Below are 18,525 nucleotides of genomic sequence, written 5' to 3'. Positions count from 1 at the left end.
ATCCGTGCGTTGTCAAGCGAGTTGCGTGGTGACCTGCGGTAGACCAGAAGTTATGTAAGTCTATGGCGATGCAGGTTTTTTTTAACCATTTTCACATTCGCGTTGCAGCCAGTGTGTGGCAGCATACTTTTTCAATACACTTCCGTGCACTTCGTATTTCTGTCACAGGAAGTGAGCGCTAAAAAGCCTCACTTCCTGTTTGGCTGTCAGCTAGAAGGGGGATTACCGCACATTAATGTGGAAATCCTCAAAGGCTCTTTTTGGCGGTGTGATGTGGTGCAATCATCGAATCGCACCGCATCAAAAACGCTAGTTGGTATTGTGAAACCGGCCTTACTGTGAGTGGCTGTCTGTTTTGAGGGTGTTTCATGGAGTGGCTGTCTGTTGTGGGGGGGGGGGGGGGTCATGGAGTGTCTGTCTGTTGTGGGGGCGTGCCGTGGCGTGGCTGTCTGTTGTTGGGGGGGGGGGGGGGTCATGGAATGGCTGTCTGTTGTGGGGGTGCATCATGGAGTGGCTGTCTGTTGTTGGGGGGCGTCATGGAATGGCTGTCTGTTGTGGGGGAGTGCCGTGGAGTGGCTGTCTGTTGTGGGGGCGTGCCATGGAATGGCTGTCTGTTGTGGGGGCGTGTCGCGGAATGGCTTTCTGTTGTGGGGGTGTGTCGTGGAGTGGCTGTCTGTTGTGGGGGTGTGTCGTGGAGTGGCTGTCTGTTGTGGGGGTGCGTCATGGAATGGCTGTCTGTTGTGGGGGTGCGTCATGGAATGGCTGTCTGTTGTGGGGGTGCATGATGGAGTGGCTGTCTGTTGTTGGGGGGAGTCATGGAATGGCTGTCTGTTGTTGGGGGGTGTCATGGAATGGCTGTTGTGGGGGTGTGTCATGGAATGGTTGTCTGTTGTGGGGGGTGTCATGGAGTGGCTGCCTGTTGTGGGGGGTGTCATAGAGTGACTGTCTGTTGTGGGGGCGTGTCATGGAGTGGCTGTCTGTTGTGGGGGTGTGTCATGGAGTGGCTGTCTGTTGTGGGGGTGTGTCATGTGTTGTGGGGGCGTGTCATGGAGTGGCTGTTGTGGGGGTGTGTCATGGAGTGGCTGTCTGTTGTGGGGGGGTGTCATGGAGTGGCTGTCTGTTGTGTGGGGGTGTCATGGAGTGGCTGTCTGTTGTGGAGGGGTGTCATGGAGTGGCTGTCTGTTACAGGGAGGAGCTGTCTCAAGATATCTAGTGTTTACTATTCCTTATCATATGCCTTTCATTAATGTACACGGTTTATCAAAAGTGTACGGTATACGTATCTTATTATACTATTATATGGGTATATAAAGACATTGTACATAGTAACACTGCGCACACAGGTACCACACAAGGTCCTATTGCTGGACCAGTGTGTGTGGCGTCATCTCATAGTATACATAATTGGCATTTTTTTTAAATAACTGGGTTGATTGAATATGCTCTTGGCTATATCATATATAAAGGATATGAAGAATACATTGTGATTTTTTTTTTCTTTTCAAAGGAATGTTTATGTTAGTTGGGTTGTGAATTCAACCAAGCTTGGTTATTTATAATTCACTTTTGTTGCACGTTAAAGGAACTACTATCACAAAAAATTGTAAAATTTGAAATGTGTGTTTATACATGTGTATAAAATGTACTATAAATTACTTGTTTCCTATCTCGCTGCCACTCACCATAGGCAGTAAACATCTGAGGAATTGGACTAGTCCAACTCCTCATGGAGGAGGTCTTAAGGTTTTCTTTCCTTCAAAATACTGTGCAAATAAACAGGAAGGTTGCTAGACATCTTTGTATAGATCCATTTGGATATGTTTTTGTAAATACTAAAGTAGATACTGAAAATCCCCAATAGGAGTCCAAAACATGTCAGATTTTACTGCCTACTGTAAGCGACAGCAACATAGGAGAAAATACATTTATAGTGCATCGTACTCTGGGAGGAATGTATTTCTTATAAATATGAAATTTTTCACAGTAGTGGTCCTTTAATTAGTTGGTTTCCTTTGGTGGAGAGTGACCAGCTTATCAGCAGTATGTGGTACGCCTACTTTGTTTCTTCTTCTTATCTTAAAGGACACCCGAGGTGACATGTCACATGATGAGATAGACATTTGTATGTACAGTGCCAAGCACACAAATAACTAGGCTGTGTTCCTTTTTTTCTTTCTCTGCCTGAAACAGTTAAACAGTATGCAAGTGACAGTTTCTATCTGGGTCAGGGCCAGGTCAGACTGGGACCGACTATAGCATAGCCCTCACTGATAAGAAAAAGAGAGAACACCAAGAGCCCAATATAGTGTAGTATGTATTGGTAATGTATAATTGGAAGAGTAATAATATTAATTTAATACTCACAAACCAGGGTTACCAAGTAGGCAACCACTGTCAAAGCAGGTGGGGAGATTGTCCTGACCCCACTCAGGATTAAAAAGTCGCTCTCTGTAGTAGAAGAAGGAAGGGTACAACCCTCCACCAAGGGTGGACATGATGTAGATAATAGGATAACAGAGGTGCCAATAGGATAAAAAAAAAACACTAAAAGAACTTAAAAAACAATCTTGGTAACAGAGGAGGCAGTGGTGGACTCACCTCCTCCAAGCAGAACATACAACTGTGGATTTTCAGTCAAAACAATTTTATTGGATACTCCAAATAAAGTGCAACACGTTTCGCGGGATACAAACCCGCTTCATCAGGCAATAACAGATAGGAGTAAACAGCATCTGCCAGTATCATCAACTCAGAGGCGCTCAGTGTTGATGATACTGGCAGATGCTGTTTACTCCTATCTGTTATTGCCTGATGAAGCGGGTTTGTATCACCGTGAAACGCGTTGCACTTTATTTGGAGTATCTAATAAAATTGTTTTGACTGAAAATCCACAGTCGTGTGTTCTGCTTGGAGGAGATGAGTCCACCACTGCCTCCTCTGTTACCAAGATGTTTTTTAAGTTTTTAGTGTTTTTGTATCCTGTTGGCGCCTCTGTCATCCTATTATCCTCACTGATAAGAAATTACAGCCATAAAACACTTTCCTGTCAGTAAATGGCTTCTGAGGGCAGGAAAGAGAGAAAAAGGGTCAATAAGTCATAGATTTGAGCTCTCGCATACTTCAATGAAGGTGTCATTTAAAAGAGACAATGAAATAGTAAAAACTTAAAAACTAGATTGAAATATAAAATAAAACCGTGGGTTATTTTAAAAAGTCATTTTTAGGAGAAGGAGGATAGATACAATTGATTTTCTCATCAGTTTATTTTCACCTCGGATGTCCTTTAACCAGGATTGGTATGAATACAGTGAAATGTAACATATTTCAGGCATTTGGAGATTGAGAAAGAGATACACACAGAGAGGTTACAAGAAGACAGAGATCAGGAAGACTGTTACTGAAATGTGGACTAAAGAGTAGGGTGTAATCATGGGGGGAGGGGGTGTGACGAGAGCAGAACCTGAACAGTGGTGTCGCTCTATTGACTATGTATAATGTGAGAGTGGAGAGAGCTAAACTTCACATTTTGCTTCCATGTTCTAGGAGGTGGAAAGTAAACAGGAACAAAGTGTAGTGTCTGGACTGTCCACCATATGAAAAGCCTAGAGATAAGTCTGTCCACCAGACTCCACTTATCACTAAATGATCACTTTCTTCTGGAAGGACCATTTAACGACTCCTATACTTCATGATCAATCCATTCAGGGTTTGAAACTCCAACACATTTTAGTCATCAATGGCTGTGCGTTTCCTCGTGTGCCTTTAGCTGCTGTTTCGCAGAGAAACATTTCCCACACTCTGGACAAGAATAAGACTGTCCGCCTTTGTGGCTCCTCTGATGCTTAACAAGCTCGGACTTTCTCTTAAAGGATTTCTCGCACTCGGCACAGGTATAGGGCCTCTCGTCGGTGTGAACTTTCTTGTGTGAGAAAAGAAGTCCTTTGTTACTAAAAGATTTCCCACACTCAGGGCAGGAAAAGGGCCGCTCACCTGTGTGACTTCTCTCATGGGAAACAAGGTTTCTCTTACTATTGAAACTTTTCCCACACTTTAAACAAGAAAAAGGACGTTCCCCTCTGTGGCTTCTTTCGTGAGATATGAGATTTGCTTTATAAGTGAAATCTTTCCCACACTCTGAGCAGGAAAAAGGTCTCTCACCTGTATGACTTCTCTGGTGTGTGAGAAGGTTTTCTTTCTGAGTGAAACCTTTCCCACACTCTGAACAGGAAAAAGGTCGCTCCCCCCTGTGACTTCTTTGGTGCGTAAGAAATTGTTGTTTACGAATAAAGCATTTCCCACACTCTACGCAAGCAAATGGCCTCTCGCCGCTGTGGACCTTCATATGGCGGATAAGTGCAGAGTTATGCGTAAAAAATCTATTGCATTTTGAACACGAGAAAGGTTTTTCCCCCGTGTGAAGTCTTTGGTGTATAGTAAGATATTCTGCTGTTTTGAATGTTTTCCCACACTCTGAACATGAAAAGGGCCTCTCGCTGGAGTGGACTACTCTCTGGTGTACCAGAAGGTAAGAGTTGCAAGTAAATGACTTCCCACACTCAGAACAAGGGTAGGGCTTCTGGCCGGTGTGAACTCTCTGGTGTCTAACCAGCTCTGACTTTGACACAAACGATTTCCCACACTCGGAGCAGGGATAGGGCTTCTCACCGGTGTGAATTCTCTTGTGCACGACAAGTTCAGATTTAAACCTGAAACATTTCCCACACTCTGAACATGAGAACGGCGGGTCCTGCGAGTGCGTCTTTTGGTGCGCCGCAAGAGATGCTTCAGATTTATAATATTTGCTGCATTCAGAACATGAAAATGTCCGATTGTCTCTAGGTGTGTCATGATTTGAGGTATGGCAAGAGGATTCCTCCACATTAGAAGGATCTGCTGCTGTACTGGCTCTGTGACGTGGCAGAAGAGGTCTCTCCAGTGCATTTGAAACACTGTATTCTGGTGCTGAAAGGGAAACGGTACATGTTAACGTTTCATATTCTGCAGTCTGGAGCCATGAATAGACAAACCAAACCTAAAATGTGATCTGGAGGCTGTCTTCTTTATTCCATTAAAAATTAAAAGCATGACTGTCATGCTGAGCTATAGGCTCCCCCTTTGATCATCTACATCAAAAAACAAAAACAAAACAAAAAAACGCTCAAATAATACATTCCGCAAAACAGAGAAATCATCCCGCACCACCATCACATTTCCAGATTTTCTCCCCAAAGAGACTCCTCCCTTACACCCCACCACAGTATCGTACTACGCGAGTTCTGAAACATAAACCATTTATCTCACTTATTGTTAAATACCCCCAGTCTATCCTGCTGAAGAGCAACCTGATTCTCTGCATACTTTAATATATTAACTTTTCCCACCCAATTCTTAATGATTGGGGAATCCTAACATCTCCACTTAATTGGGATCAATGCTAAATATAATCATGTACCTTTTGCCCCGCACCCTCTCTAACACCTATCACTTATACCAAGATCTATCCGGCGGCCAATCTATCAGGCGTTCTGTACCACCTTGTTAACAATTTAAAGTTAATTTCCTTAATCTTAAAACTTATAGAGGTAGCGTGTGCAACAACACACACTTTCCTTTTCTGGGTGTCACTAAAGGTGACGTCAAAATCCCTCTCCTGCTTATTCAAATAATCTGGAAAATCCCCATTATTATTCAGAAATAATGACTTCTATAAAAGAGATGTCAGGTGTGTGGGAGGAGTCCCCTGCACAAATAGTTTTTCAAAATCTGTAAATTCTATCTTACTACGGAAAGTTCTTTCCTTCCCCGCCACAAAATGTCCCAGTTGCCTATGCCTCCATAAATCAAAAGCAAACTGACCATATACCTCTCGGAATCTTGTCAAAGATTTCAGTTTACCTTTAACCAAAATATCCTTACTCTACCTCCACCTCCCCCGTAATCCCAAAACACCTCTCTCCAATCCAGGTGGAAAAAAAGAGAACCCCCCTCCCCGAGGCAACATCGGAGAAATCACATCTGTCCATCCACATTTGTTATTTACCAGATCCCAAACCTTAAATACATTCTTTACCCAATACGGTGCCCACTTTAGTAATCCCCTAAAATTCCCAGGGAGCCAGAAATCATCTGTCACTTCCTTCCCCACTAAGCTTTTTTTCTATATTAACCCACCCCTTCTGGATGCCTATACATATAGCGATGATGGGAAGATTCGACCAAGAGACATGCCGGCAGTGTGTGAGGCGTAAATGGAAGAGGCAGAAGATAGATGGGCGACACAGGACAGGTAATGTATAATTGCACAAACGGGGGCACATTTATACACAAGGGAGAACAGCGCAAGAGGTCGCATTCGTTGCTTGTCCCAATATCGCTCAGTCCGACATGTTGCACCATGTCCAATTGATGAATGCGATCAATTTCGGCCCAAAATTGGTTGCATGCTCTTGGTGGCACCAATTTTCAACAGATTCTATTATCGAATCGGATGGTCGATCGGAAACCAAGTCGAGTGGTGTCCACCTTTATAGTATACCTGAACTGAGAAGAATATGAAGGCTGCCCTATTAGTTTCTTTTTAAACAATGCACATTGTCTGGCTGTCCTGCTGATACTCTGGTGATAATAACATTAGCCATAGACCCTGAACGAGCATGCAGATCAGTTGTTTCCAACCGAAGTCGGAATGGATTAGCCACATGCTTGTTTCAGGTGGACATGTAATGGAGGCGCCAGGAAATTTGGGTGAAGGGTAAAGCCGAAAAACAGCCCACCCTGCTACTGCAAAAGTCTCAGCAGCGCTAATTATTATTCACCCTTCCAGGCCGCTGTGCACTTTGGGGTAAGATGTAATTCGGCGGCCGCTATAGCTTCAATTCACTTTGCAGCTTATGTCGGCAAATGGTGCGCCCAAATTTCCAGAGCTGCATGCATGCGCGGACCGACCGGATTCCTGTTGACGTACATCCTGCCCAGCAAGGACTATGTCAGAGAGTATCTTCTGCTCATTTGTTGGTACTATGATGTTATACTGAGGAATGGAGATGGGCCTTTCATATGGTGTACAATATCTCCTCCTCATTTGTTGGTGCTATGATGTTATACTGAGGAATGGAGATGGACCTTTCATATGGTGTACAGTATCTCCCCCTCATTTGTTGGTACTATGATGTTATACTGAGGAATGGAGATGGGCCTTTCATATGGTGTACAGTATCTCCTCCTCATTTGTTGGTACTATGATGTTATACTGAGGAATGGAGATGGGCCTTTCATATGGAGTACAGTATCTCCTCCTCATTTGTTGGTACTATGATGTTATACTGAGGAATAGAGATGGGCCTTTCATATGGAGTACAGTATCTCCTCCTCATTTGTTGGTACTATGATGTTATACTGAGGAATGGAGATGGGCCTTTCATATGGAGTACAGTATCTCCTCCTCATTTGTTGGTACTATGATGTTATACTGAGGAATGGAGATGGACCTTTCATATGGTGCACAGTATCTCCTCCTCATTTGTTGGCTGAGGAATAGAGATGGGCCTTTCATATGGTGCACAGTATCTCCTCCTCATTTGTTGGTACTATGATGTTATACTGAGGAATGGAGAGGGGCTTTTCATATGGTGTACAGTATCTCCCCCTCATTTGTTGGTACTATGATGTTATACTGAGGAATGGAGATGGGCCTTTCATATGGTGTACAGTATCTCCCCCTCATTTGTTGGTACGATGATGTTATACTGAGGAATGGAGATGGGCCTTTCATATGGTGTACAGTATCTCCTCCTCATTTGTTGGTACTATGATGTTATACTGAGGAATGGAGATGGGCCTTTCATATGGTGTACAGTATCTCCTCCTCATTTGTTGGTATTATGATGTTATACTAAGGAATGGAGATGGGCCTTTCATATGGTGTACAGTATCGCCTCCTCATTTGTTGGTACTATGATGTTATACTGAGGAATGGAGATGGGCCTTTCATATGGTGTACAGTATCTCCTCCTCATTTGTTGGTGCTATGATGTTATACTGAGGAATGGAGATGGGCCTTTCATATGGTGTACAGTATCTCCTCCTCATTTGTTGGTACTATGATGTTATACTGAGGAATGGAGATGGGCCTTTCATATGGTGTACAGTATCTCCCCCTCATTTGTTGGTACTATGATGTTATACTGAGGAATGGAGATGGGCCTTTCATATGGTGTACAGTATCTCCCCCTCATTTGTTGGTACGATGATGTTATACTGAGGAATGGAGATGGGCCTTTCATATGGTGTACAGTATCTCCTCCTCATTTGTTGGTACTATGATGTTATACTGAGGAATGGAGATGGGCCTTTCATATGGTGTACAGTATCTCCTCCTCATTTGTTGGTGCTATGATGTTATACTGGGGAATGGAGATGGGCCTTTCATATGGTGTACAGTATCTCCTCCTCATTTGTTGGTACTATGATGTTATACTGAGGAATGGAGATGGGCCTTTCATATGGTGTACAGTATCTCCTCCTCATTTGTTGGTACTATGATGTTATACTGAGGAATGGAGATGGGCCTTTCATATGGTGTACAGTATCTCCCCCTCATTTGTTGGTGCTATGATGTTATACTGAGGAATGGAGATGGGCCTTTCATATGGTGTACAGTATCTCCCCCTCATTTGTTGGTGCTATTATGTTATACTGAGGAATGGAGATGGGCCTTTCATATGGTGTACAGTATCTCCTCCTCATTTGTTGGTACTATGATGTTATACTGAGGAATGGAGATGGGCCTTTCATATGGTGTACAGTATCTCCTCCTCATTTGTTGGTGCTATGATGTATTACTGAGGAATGGAGATGGAGCTTTCATATGGTGTACAGTATCTCCTCCTCATTTGTTGGTGCTATGATGTATTACTGAGGAATGGATATGGGCCTTTCATATGATGCAACATTAGTAGTGATTGGTCACAAGTGACTACTATTTCACTTTCTTCCCAATGCAACCACACCGATCATATCTGATCCTACACCATCCAGGACAAATCCCACTCAGGGAATCAATTTTGGCTGTGCGCATATTATCAATGCAAAGTTAGTTCTGCAGACATCAGAGTTCCAGAAGAACACAATCATAAACATGTTTAATACAGTACCTGTCCTGAAATTAGCAGAACATTCCTACCTTCTCCTTTTATTGTTCCCATCGTTTCATCATCCTCCATAGACTGCTGATCACCAAACTCATACGTCTCTTCTTCTTCCTCTTTAATTATCCTCACTATCACATCCTCTGCCATAGGATTCTGATCATCCAAGAAATACGTCTCTTCTTCTTCTTTCTCCTCTTTAACTATCTTCATCAATAAACCCTCCTGTGTGGACTGCTGATCACTCCTCCATGCCTCCTCATCTTCTTTTACTGACTCTATTTTTTCACTTTCCTCAAATTCCTGATCCCCCATTTCATATGTCTCTACCTCTTCACTCTTCATATCTCTTTGGTTTTCATCCTAAAACCAAAATGACAGCGATTAAAAACAATATTTTAAATCTGTAGAATATCATTTTGTACAGTGTACAGTTGCTTTCAGTTCTAGGCCGTACCTGATCATGATGGGGGATGTTGGGATCTTCCTGTGCACAATCCTGGAAAGGAAGATGACCTGTACATCTCTCTGGTGGGTTTCTGTTACTGGATCCATCTGTAGGAAACACAATCTGACTGAATACATTGTATTCTAATACTCTATGTATTACCAAATGATGTGGGATCTAGGTGGACCCTCCATACTGCTCTCATCTTACCTGGTGATGTGCGGAGCGACTGATTCTCCATCACTACTTGTAGAGTCCCTTGTGTCCTTCTATATACAGCCACTATTCTATGGAGATATAGTTGGTGATTTACTAACAGGACAAAAGAGAAAAAAAACAGATAAATACATATTAGAATAATGGCCCATAGATGTGAAAATTGGCCTTGATCAGAGTAATAAAGCATAAAGGCTGTGATGACATGAGCTAGCCTGCCTCACACTTCTAATCTTTGGTTTTCCTCTAGTCCTCTGGATTTGTTTATCTGTTCATGAACCTGACCCCAGTAATTGCTGCTCCTATTTAAAACCCCTCCTCCTGGCTTGTGGACCCCCTTTCCCAACAGTCTTTAACTCTGTTGTCCCTCTCCAGTCACCTGCACTGAGCTTAGCACTGTTCAGTGGAATTCTAGTAGTGTTCCAAAGACCCCAACCTCAATCTCTGCGCAGTATTTCCATCCCAGAACCTACATCTGGCAAGACTGCCTTCACCACAAGAAGCAGCTACTTGCTCTATAGCAATTTGGCAGCCTTTCATTTAGTCAAGAGGTCAAAAACTTGCACAGGCAGTGAGTGACTGCAATAACATGAAATTACCCTGTGTGTGTGTGTGTGTGTGTGTGTGTGTGTGTGTGTGTGTGTGTGTGTGTGTGTGTGTGTGTGTGTGTGTGTGTGTGTGTGTGTTCACATGTAGATAAGAGTGTGTACGTGTCTTTGGGGTAGATTCACTGACAGTGCACTCAATCTGGGCGGGTTAATACAATCGAGCACATGCTACGCAACAGTCCAGTTTGTGTAGCATACTCTCTTAAGTTGCGTGTGAACCTTTGAAGTGCTGTGTGAAGCAACGGTAGCGCAGCCGCAATATTTCACTAGCGTGGATGCTACTATGTTACTTAACGTAGTAGCAGCACGCTAGTGAAGTATCATGTTAATTAACATAGTAGCAACCGCACTACTGAAGTATTGCATTAATTAACATAGTATCGGCCACGCTAGTTAAAGTGAACCTCCAGACTAAAAATCTACTCAGCAGAACTGAAAAGGCTTGGTGTTTCTTTAACAGTTTCACAGCATCAGAACTTTGTTTTTCTTATGGAAGTCTCATTTTTAGCTGCATTTTTTAGCTAAGCTCCGCCCCATCAAAGAAAACTGCCCAGGCTTTTGTCCCCTGATGCTGTGCAAAGCATTATGGGATTTCCTATGTTGTTATTCACATTGCCTAACAACTGGGAGGGGTGATCAGGACACAGGACAGTTGGAACTGTGTCTCATGCTCCCTGTCACCTTATTTCAACCAAAAAGATGGCTGCCCCCATGAAATCACAAACCTTTGGCTGTTCTTTTAAAACAGGGTGGGTGAGAGATTATATGACCTATCTATTTTAATTAACGTAACTTAACAGTATGTTTGTTTAGGCTGAGGTTCCTCTTTAAGTATCATGGTAGCGATATGTCACTACCACGTAGTGAGTGGCAGCATGATTGGCCATTGCTAGGTTACGCACATTACGTTGCCACTACTGCGTGTAGCATGCATGGAGATCTTAGAAAGTTGTGCTGATTTATTAGCGTGTGTTAGGCCTCGTTCACACATCTAACTAGCGCAGATGGCCGTGCGATCGGAACGCACCGTGTACGATCACACACCATCTGCGCCACTACCCGCTGCGCTGCTGATCCCATCCATTACAGAGAATGGGCCAGCTCTGCATTTGCGGGCAGAATGCATGCAGCAGTACGCAGTGCATATGGGAGTTGATTCACTATAACAAATAGCGTGCCTTATCAGATTTAATATATCTTATCAGAGTTAATGTGCCTTATCAGAGTAGCATAGCGAGCACTATGAACTTATGCCTGCTAATTGGCAATGACGAGAGCTCCACTCGTCCTGCCCTGAGCCCCTGCGGGTCCAATCACTTTAAAGGACATTATCCCCCCCGCACTTTGATTGGCTTAATAGGCTGCCTATAAGGCATGCTAACTCTGATAAGGCACGTTAACTCTGATAAGGAACACTATGCCCTTCTGCTGTTCTTGCATGTTGCACATCATACACGCTTCCAAATGCACACGGAAGCACGTATGATGTGAATGAGCCCTAACAGGAGTTTACTTGCACTGTGTGTCTGTGTTACAGGTAAAGAATCAGCCCCATTGTGCGCCCCACCATAACAACACTGCAATGATATAGAAAGAACAAGAACATGGGGTTTATATGGGCTAATATAGGTAAACAATACAGTTACTAACCTGTTAATGTTATTTCTTGTAATCCTGCAAGACAAGTAATCTGAGAACTCCCTGCCTCTTGCAGGAAACATCAAGCCTCTCCCGATAGAAGAATTTCAGCATTAGTTCCTCCTTCGTATTTAAAGCGAACCTGAACTCAGAACTTCTTCTCTGCTGTCAAAGATAAGCAACAGCATAATAACCGCTAAAGAAAAATGTCTTTGTTACAGCTGATACAGATCCTGCATTAAATCTGCAGTGTGTCTTCTTCCTGCTTTCATGGAAGCAGACACACTGTTAACATCCCGTGTTTACCAATTAGTTGCTCTGCTGAGGAAGCCAGTTGACACAGCTGAGAGATCAAATTACGGTGGTGATTAGTCCCGGATGCGGGGGGAATTAGACAGGCTAAACCAGGCATGGGCAAACTTGGCCCTCCAGCTGTTAAGGAACTACAAGTCCCACAATGCATTGCAGGAGTCTGACAGCCAGAGTCATGACTTATAAAGGCAAATGCATTGATGGGACTTTTAGTTCCGTAACAGCTGGAGGGCCGAGTTTGCCCATACCTGGGCTAAATTCTCTAAATACATACAGGTTGCGTTTCTCTATATTTTCAGTCTGTCTTGTGCAAGAGTTCATGTCCACTTTAACAATACTGCAATTATATAGAAAGAACAAGACCACAGGGTTTATATAGGCTTGAAGATACTATTAAAAGCTATATTTTACCTATATTAGCCTATATCATTGATGGTTAACCTTAGCACTCCAGCTGTGGTGGAACTACAAGTCCCATGATGCATTGCAATACTCTGACAGCTCTAAGCATAACTCAGGGAGGCAGAGGCATGATGGGATTTGTAGTTTTGTCACAGCTGGAGTTCCAAGGTTAGCCATCAATGATATAGGCTAATATAGGTAAAATACAGCTTTTAATAGTATCTTCAAGCCTCAAAATGCACAATATTACATTTATAAAATGATGCAGCATAAAATTGTAGCATAAAATTGCTTAATTGTGATACTATTAAAAAGCTATGTTTTACCTATTTTAGCCTATATTAACCCTATGTTCTTGTACTTTCTATATAATTGCACGCTTGTGGGCCCTAGTCTAGTTTAGGGGACCCAATAGGAAACCCCATAAGGAAAATTAGCTAACATGATTAGGTGGACAGCACCCTCTTGAGCTTCAGATTTTAGTAAACTTTAGGTTTTAGTAAACTATGCCCACACTAGTCGACCAATCACAATGCTTAGTACTGTGATTGGAGAACTGTTTCCTATGAGGTTTCCTGCTGGGTCCTTTAAACTAAATTTGTGTATGTGTTTGTATGCATGCACATGTGGATAAGAGTGTGCTTGAGTCTTTGTGTGTACTGGGTATAAGAATGTGTGTCTTTATTGTGCATATTACAGGCATGTGGGCAATCTGAATAGAGACTAAAGGTGGGTACACACATCACATAAAAGTCTTTGGAAAATGACAGATCACAGACCAATTTTACCCCCTTCTATGAAGTATGAGAGCCATGCCTACACATAGTCTATTCTATTGAGCTGAACTCCCCATCAGATATAAATCTTTGCAGGATGCTGTACACACAGATGCTGTACACATGCAAAATATCAGTATCTGCAAAAGATCAGTTACTGCAAAAGATCCGTTCCTGCAAAATGCATTCATAGTCTATGATATCTGCAGATTTCATACACACCTTGTTTAACGGACCTTCATCTGCAGATCAGATCCACCAGGATGGATCTTCAGATCTGCAGATAATTGTCTGATCTGCAGATGAATGTCCGTTAAACAAGGTGTGTATGAGGATCTGCAGATATCATAGACTATGAATGCATTTTGCAGGAACAGATCTTTTGCAGATACTGATTTTTTGAATGTGTACAGCATCTGTGTGTACAGCATCTTGCAAAGATTTTTATCTAATGGGGAGTTCAGCATAATAGAATAGACTGTGGAGGTATGGCTCTCATACTACATGGAAGGGGGTAAAATTGGTCTGTGATCTGTCATTTTCCAAAGACTTTTATCTGATGTGTGTACCCACCTTTAATCCCCACTGCAGTCCTCTGGGGGTCACGTACGTGGTCTGAAGAGGACATTTTTTTAAATATCTCCTTGCTGGAGTATTGCACAGCAGCTTTTTTCAGCAAAGTGCATTAAATTCAGTGGAGCACATGAAAATATACTACTGAGAAAATTCAAACCGCCCCATAGCATTATATACTATTGTAACATTTCACTGAGAAAGTGATTTTGCAGATGAAAAATAATGCAAAATTGCTTTGATCACCCCGAACATTGTTTCTGAATATTGTGACACTAAATATATGTATATGCTCTGTGTACCTATAACCTGGGACAATTGTGTATTTGTGTGGGTGGATATGATTACATGCAAATATCACAACACTAAGACTGTAAGAAGTATATTACAATTACTATAGCTCTCTCATTCTATGTACAAATGTATATATTGTACATATATAAAGATATTTTCTTATTACCTTCTCTGCTGCCAGTCCCAGCAATGTCTTCTCTCTACTTCCTCCAGCCTTGCCTCTAACTTCCTGTGCATTGTGTCACTTCCTGTCTGTTTGCCCCACCCCCTCATTCTCTGCTTCTTGCTGATCTCTCACAGATATGAGTGTTGTTTATCACACTGTGTGAGGGGCTCACCTTGCATCTCAGTGAGAAACAAACTGACTGTCTGATGATCAGCACTGGAAATCCCCCTTGTGCTGTAAGATTTTCACAAAGGTGGATACACACAGAAAATGTAGCGCATCAAAAAGCAAAAATATTAAAATATCCTAGTATTGCTAAATAGCAACAGGGGACCCCCAGTATTAGGTAGCCCTCCCAGGGACGGATCTAGGGGGGGGGGGGGGCAAGCAGGTCTCCTGCTCCAGGCGCAGTTTGTGTAATTCTTAAAAAGGCGGCAAAATTTGGATGGGGAATGGCAGTTTAAGCGCCAAAACCTGACCTTGCCCCAGGCGCAACTTGGGGCAACTTGGTCTAGATCCGTCCCTGAGCCCTCCAGTAACGGTAACCAGAGGTTGAACGCAGTAAAAACAGCGCAGGAGATTTGGGCTCAGCCGGCGCCACCTTAGGCTGTAATTAGGAATTACAGCTATAGCAGCACTCATTAAATGATTTGGGCGCCGTCAGAAGACGGAACCCAAATTACTATAAAAACACTATAGTTCAGCCGCCAGCAATAGCTGGAAGCCGAATTACACCTTATCCCTACTATGCATGGAGGCCTGGAGGGGGAACAGTAATTAACGCCGGGACTTGTGCAGGAACAGCCATTTACCGGCTGTACTCTGTGCCCAAATCTCCTGGAGGCTGATTCATATGTACTCACCAGAGGTACCCCCCACACACACACTATTAAACTGCCCCTCTCACAGGTACATCTTTAGTATAGGTAGTCAGAGGTAGACCCTGTTATGAAAAATATAGCAACACATTCGTTTTTGCAACTTTGTATAACTGCACGTGTTGTTTCTCTCGCCAGTGTTGTTTTGCAATTAAACAGTAATTTCTTCTCGGGGGGGGGGGGGGGATTATTCCTTGCCACTGGGGGGGTGTTATCCATTTCTCCAGGGGGGGTTATTAGTTGCCATCAAGGTGGGGGTATTAGTTCCCTCCAGGGGGGTTATTAGTTGGCAATCAAGGGGGGTTATACCCCAGTATAGGTAGTCAGAAGGGTCTCATCACATAGCGAGATGAGAGAGTGCGCTGTAGACATGGTTCGCTGATGGAGCCTGAAGAGGCGAGTCGCTTCTCCTAAGCTCTGCTGCCAATATTTTGCACCTGATGGGGGGGGGGGCTCCACATGGCTGTATAGGGGAGGAAAGGAGGACCACTAGAGGGAACACTGTATAGGGGAGGAAAGGGGGACCACTAGAGGGAACACTGTATAGGGAAGTAAAGGAGGACCACTAGAGGGAACACTGTATAGGGGTGGAAAGGGGGCCACTAGAGGGAACACTGTATAGGGGTGGAAAGGGGGCCACTAGAGGGAACACTGTATAGGGGTGGAAAGGGGGCCACTAGAGGGAACACTGTATAGGGGTGGAAAGGGGGCCACTAGAGGGAACACTGTATAGGGGAGGAAAGGGGGCCACTAGAGGGAACACTGTATAGGGGTGGAAAGGGGGCCACTAGAGGGAACACTGTATAAGGGTGGAAAGGGGGCCACTAGAGGGAACACTGTATAAGGGTGGAAAGGGGGACACTAGAGGGAACACTGTATAGGGGTGGAAAGGGGCCACTAGAAGGAACACTGTATAGGGGAGGAAAGGGGGCCACTAGAGGGAACACTGTATAGGGGTGGAAAGGGGGCCACTAGAGGGAACACTGTATAGGGGTGGAAAGGGGGCCACTAGAGGGAACACTGTATAGGGGTGGAAAGGGGACCACTACACACCAGGGAAAGTTGTAGTGCAATATTTGGGGTTAATTCACTAAATTGTGCTAACGCATAGCATGGCCGTTAACACGCCTTATCAGAGATAACACGCCTTACCAAAGTTAACACGCCTTATCAGAGTAGCATAGTGAGCGCTACGGGCTCAGGGCAAGACGAGTGGAGCTCTTGTCATTGGCAATTACCAGGCATAAGTTTGTGGCACTCACTATGCTACTGTGATAAGGCGTGTTAACTTTGATAAAGCGTGTTAACGGCCGTGCTATGCGTTAGCACGGCTTAGTGAATCAACCCCTATATCTCCACCTCACTTATTGGGTATGTTAGGCGATGTATGCACTCTATAACTTAGAAATGATCATGTAATGGTCTCCATTCACTAATGCGTGATAACTGCTATCACAGCAGTTATCACGCGCAAATGTTCATTTATCACGTGAAGTGATGCTTTTCACATGAAACCGTTTGCTGTGATAGCAGTTATCACGCATTAGTGAATGGAGCCTAATGTAACTTCATAGTTCGATAATGGCATTTGATTAGCAGGTCTACCATTTATGAGAGGGGTGAATACCCAAAAGCTGAGTTCTGGGAAGACAATCCTCACACTTTCTCAGTTTCCAGTCTAGCTTACCCATTTAAAAACGGCTGTAGGGCTGTTTTTTAAGTGCGCACTGCTCGTGCGCGCGTGCACACCTGTCCTCACGTCTTCCGCCCGGCTCACTGGCCCCGTCCTCCTGTCTCAATGGCTGTCCAGGTCCTTACTGTGCACATGCGCAGTAGCTAAAAGCACGGACCCAAGGACACAGAGACAGGAACACGCATGGACACAGGGGTTTTATTAGTAAGGATTGTATACAATAAAAGGAATGAGCATAGATATTGTATACCACGACAATAGGAATGAGCATACAGGTAGATATTGTATACAATAACAGAACTGAGCATAGATATTGTAATACAACGATAATTGTATTTGAAAGGAGAGGTGGTGGTAATTAGTAATTAGTGTTATAAATGAAATGTGAACAGTTACTCTGAGCTTTTCTCTGGACACAAAGCGGTTGATTCAAAGTGTGCTAATATTACCATGCAAACATAGCGTGCGATAATATTACTAAGCGGGTGGTAGTGGTAGATTCCTGTAGTGTACCCCAGTGGTGCGCCCGCTAACATGCTCGTTACTAAGCGTGTGGTAGTGGTAGATTCCTGTAGTGTACCCCAGTGGTGCGCCCGCTAACGTGCTCGTTACCTTATAGCGGCCACTCTACTGTACCGCTGTTGTGCTATGCTTGTATACTATGTTAATGTTACCACACACTTTGTAATATTACCGCTCGCTTAGGCATAGCAATATTAGCGCACTTTGATGAATCAAACCCAAAGTGCTTCAGTGCTACAGCCACAGAAGCACTTAGTAGGCCATCCTGGAGCATTCATGATTCAACCAAACGTGATTTTCTTGTTCTTTTGATAAAAATTGCTTGTACAAAAAAAATTGAGCCTGTGGCCCATAAACCACAGGCCGATTCAGCATGAACTCTTTTGAGAATTTCCCAAGTCCACCGCTGCCCTCCTAGTGTATAAATGTTCGCCCCGTGTGTGCATTTATACATTAGCTGTCTTGTGTTGCCCATCGCACAGTGCCCATCCGTCTTCCAAATCCCCTGCGCATCCATTAGCAGTATACACGCCGCTGGCACCGCAGACGGGCACCACACGGTGGTGGAACACAGGAAAGGTAATGTATAAATGCACAGACAGGGGGAACAAACATTCAACCAATGTTGGCCTGAAATTGGTTGCATCGTCAATCGGGCATGCACTTGGTGGCAACGATTTTTATCCGATTCGATAATTATTGAATTGGATGGTCAATCGGCTACCAAGTGGAGAGATGTATGGCCACCTTTACTATCAGTGTGATGTAAGGAGGAGGAATGTATAGATTATTATTATTTATTGGATTTATACAGCGCCAACATATTATGCAGTGCTGTACAATACATAGGATT

The 18,525-nt window shown here is 43.6% G+C and overlaps 1 protein-coding gene and 1 long non-coding RNA gene across 2 annotated transcripts in view; one reads left to right on the top strand and one right to left on the bottom strand.

Moving 5' to 3' along the window:
* LOC137534983 (uncharacterized) overlaps positions 1-3,580 on the top strand; it is a 125,974-nt gene extending 122,394 nt beyond the window's left edge. Inside the window, exon 4 of the long non-coding RNA XR_011024388.1 lies at positions 3,544-3,580. This is a non-coding gene — a long non-coding RNA (uncharacterized lncRNA). The remainder of the gene's footprint in view (positions 1-3,543) is intronic.
* On the bottom strand, positions 3,206-14,627 carry LOC137534979 (oocyte zinc finger protein XlCOF6-like). Its single transcript, XM_068256735.1, has 6 exons — positions 14,580-14,627; positions 12,069-12,221; positions 9,805-9,906; positions 9,604-9,701; positions 9,182-9,509; positions 3,206-4,962 (listed from the first exon to the last, which is right to left on the bottom strand). Exons 3-6 carry the CDS (start codon positions 9,833-9,835, stop codon positions 3,734-3,736), a joined length of 1,686 nt encoding a protein of 561 aa, XP_068112836.1. The 5' UTR covers positions 9,836-9,906; positions 12,069-12,221; positions 14,580-14,627; the 3' UTR covers positions 3,206-3,733.
* Positions 14,628-18,525: the final 3,898 nt, after the last annotated feature.

The sequence above is a fragment of the Hyperolius riggenbachi genome, chromosome 10 (genome assembly GCF_040937935.1).
Source record: "Hyperolius riggenbachi isolate aHypRig1 chromosome 10, aHypRig1.pri, whole genome shotgun sequence".
Classification (NCBI taxonomy): domain Eukaryota; kingdom Metazoa; phylum Chordata; class Amphibia; order Anura; family Hyperoliidae; genus Hyperolius; species Hyperolius riggenbachi.
The sequence above is the reverse complement of the archived record's forward strand: the minus strand, read 5'-3'. Positions and strand labels throughout refer to the sequence as shown.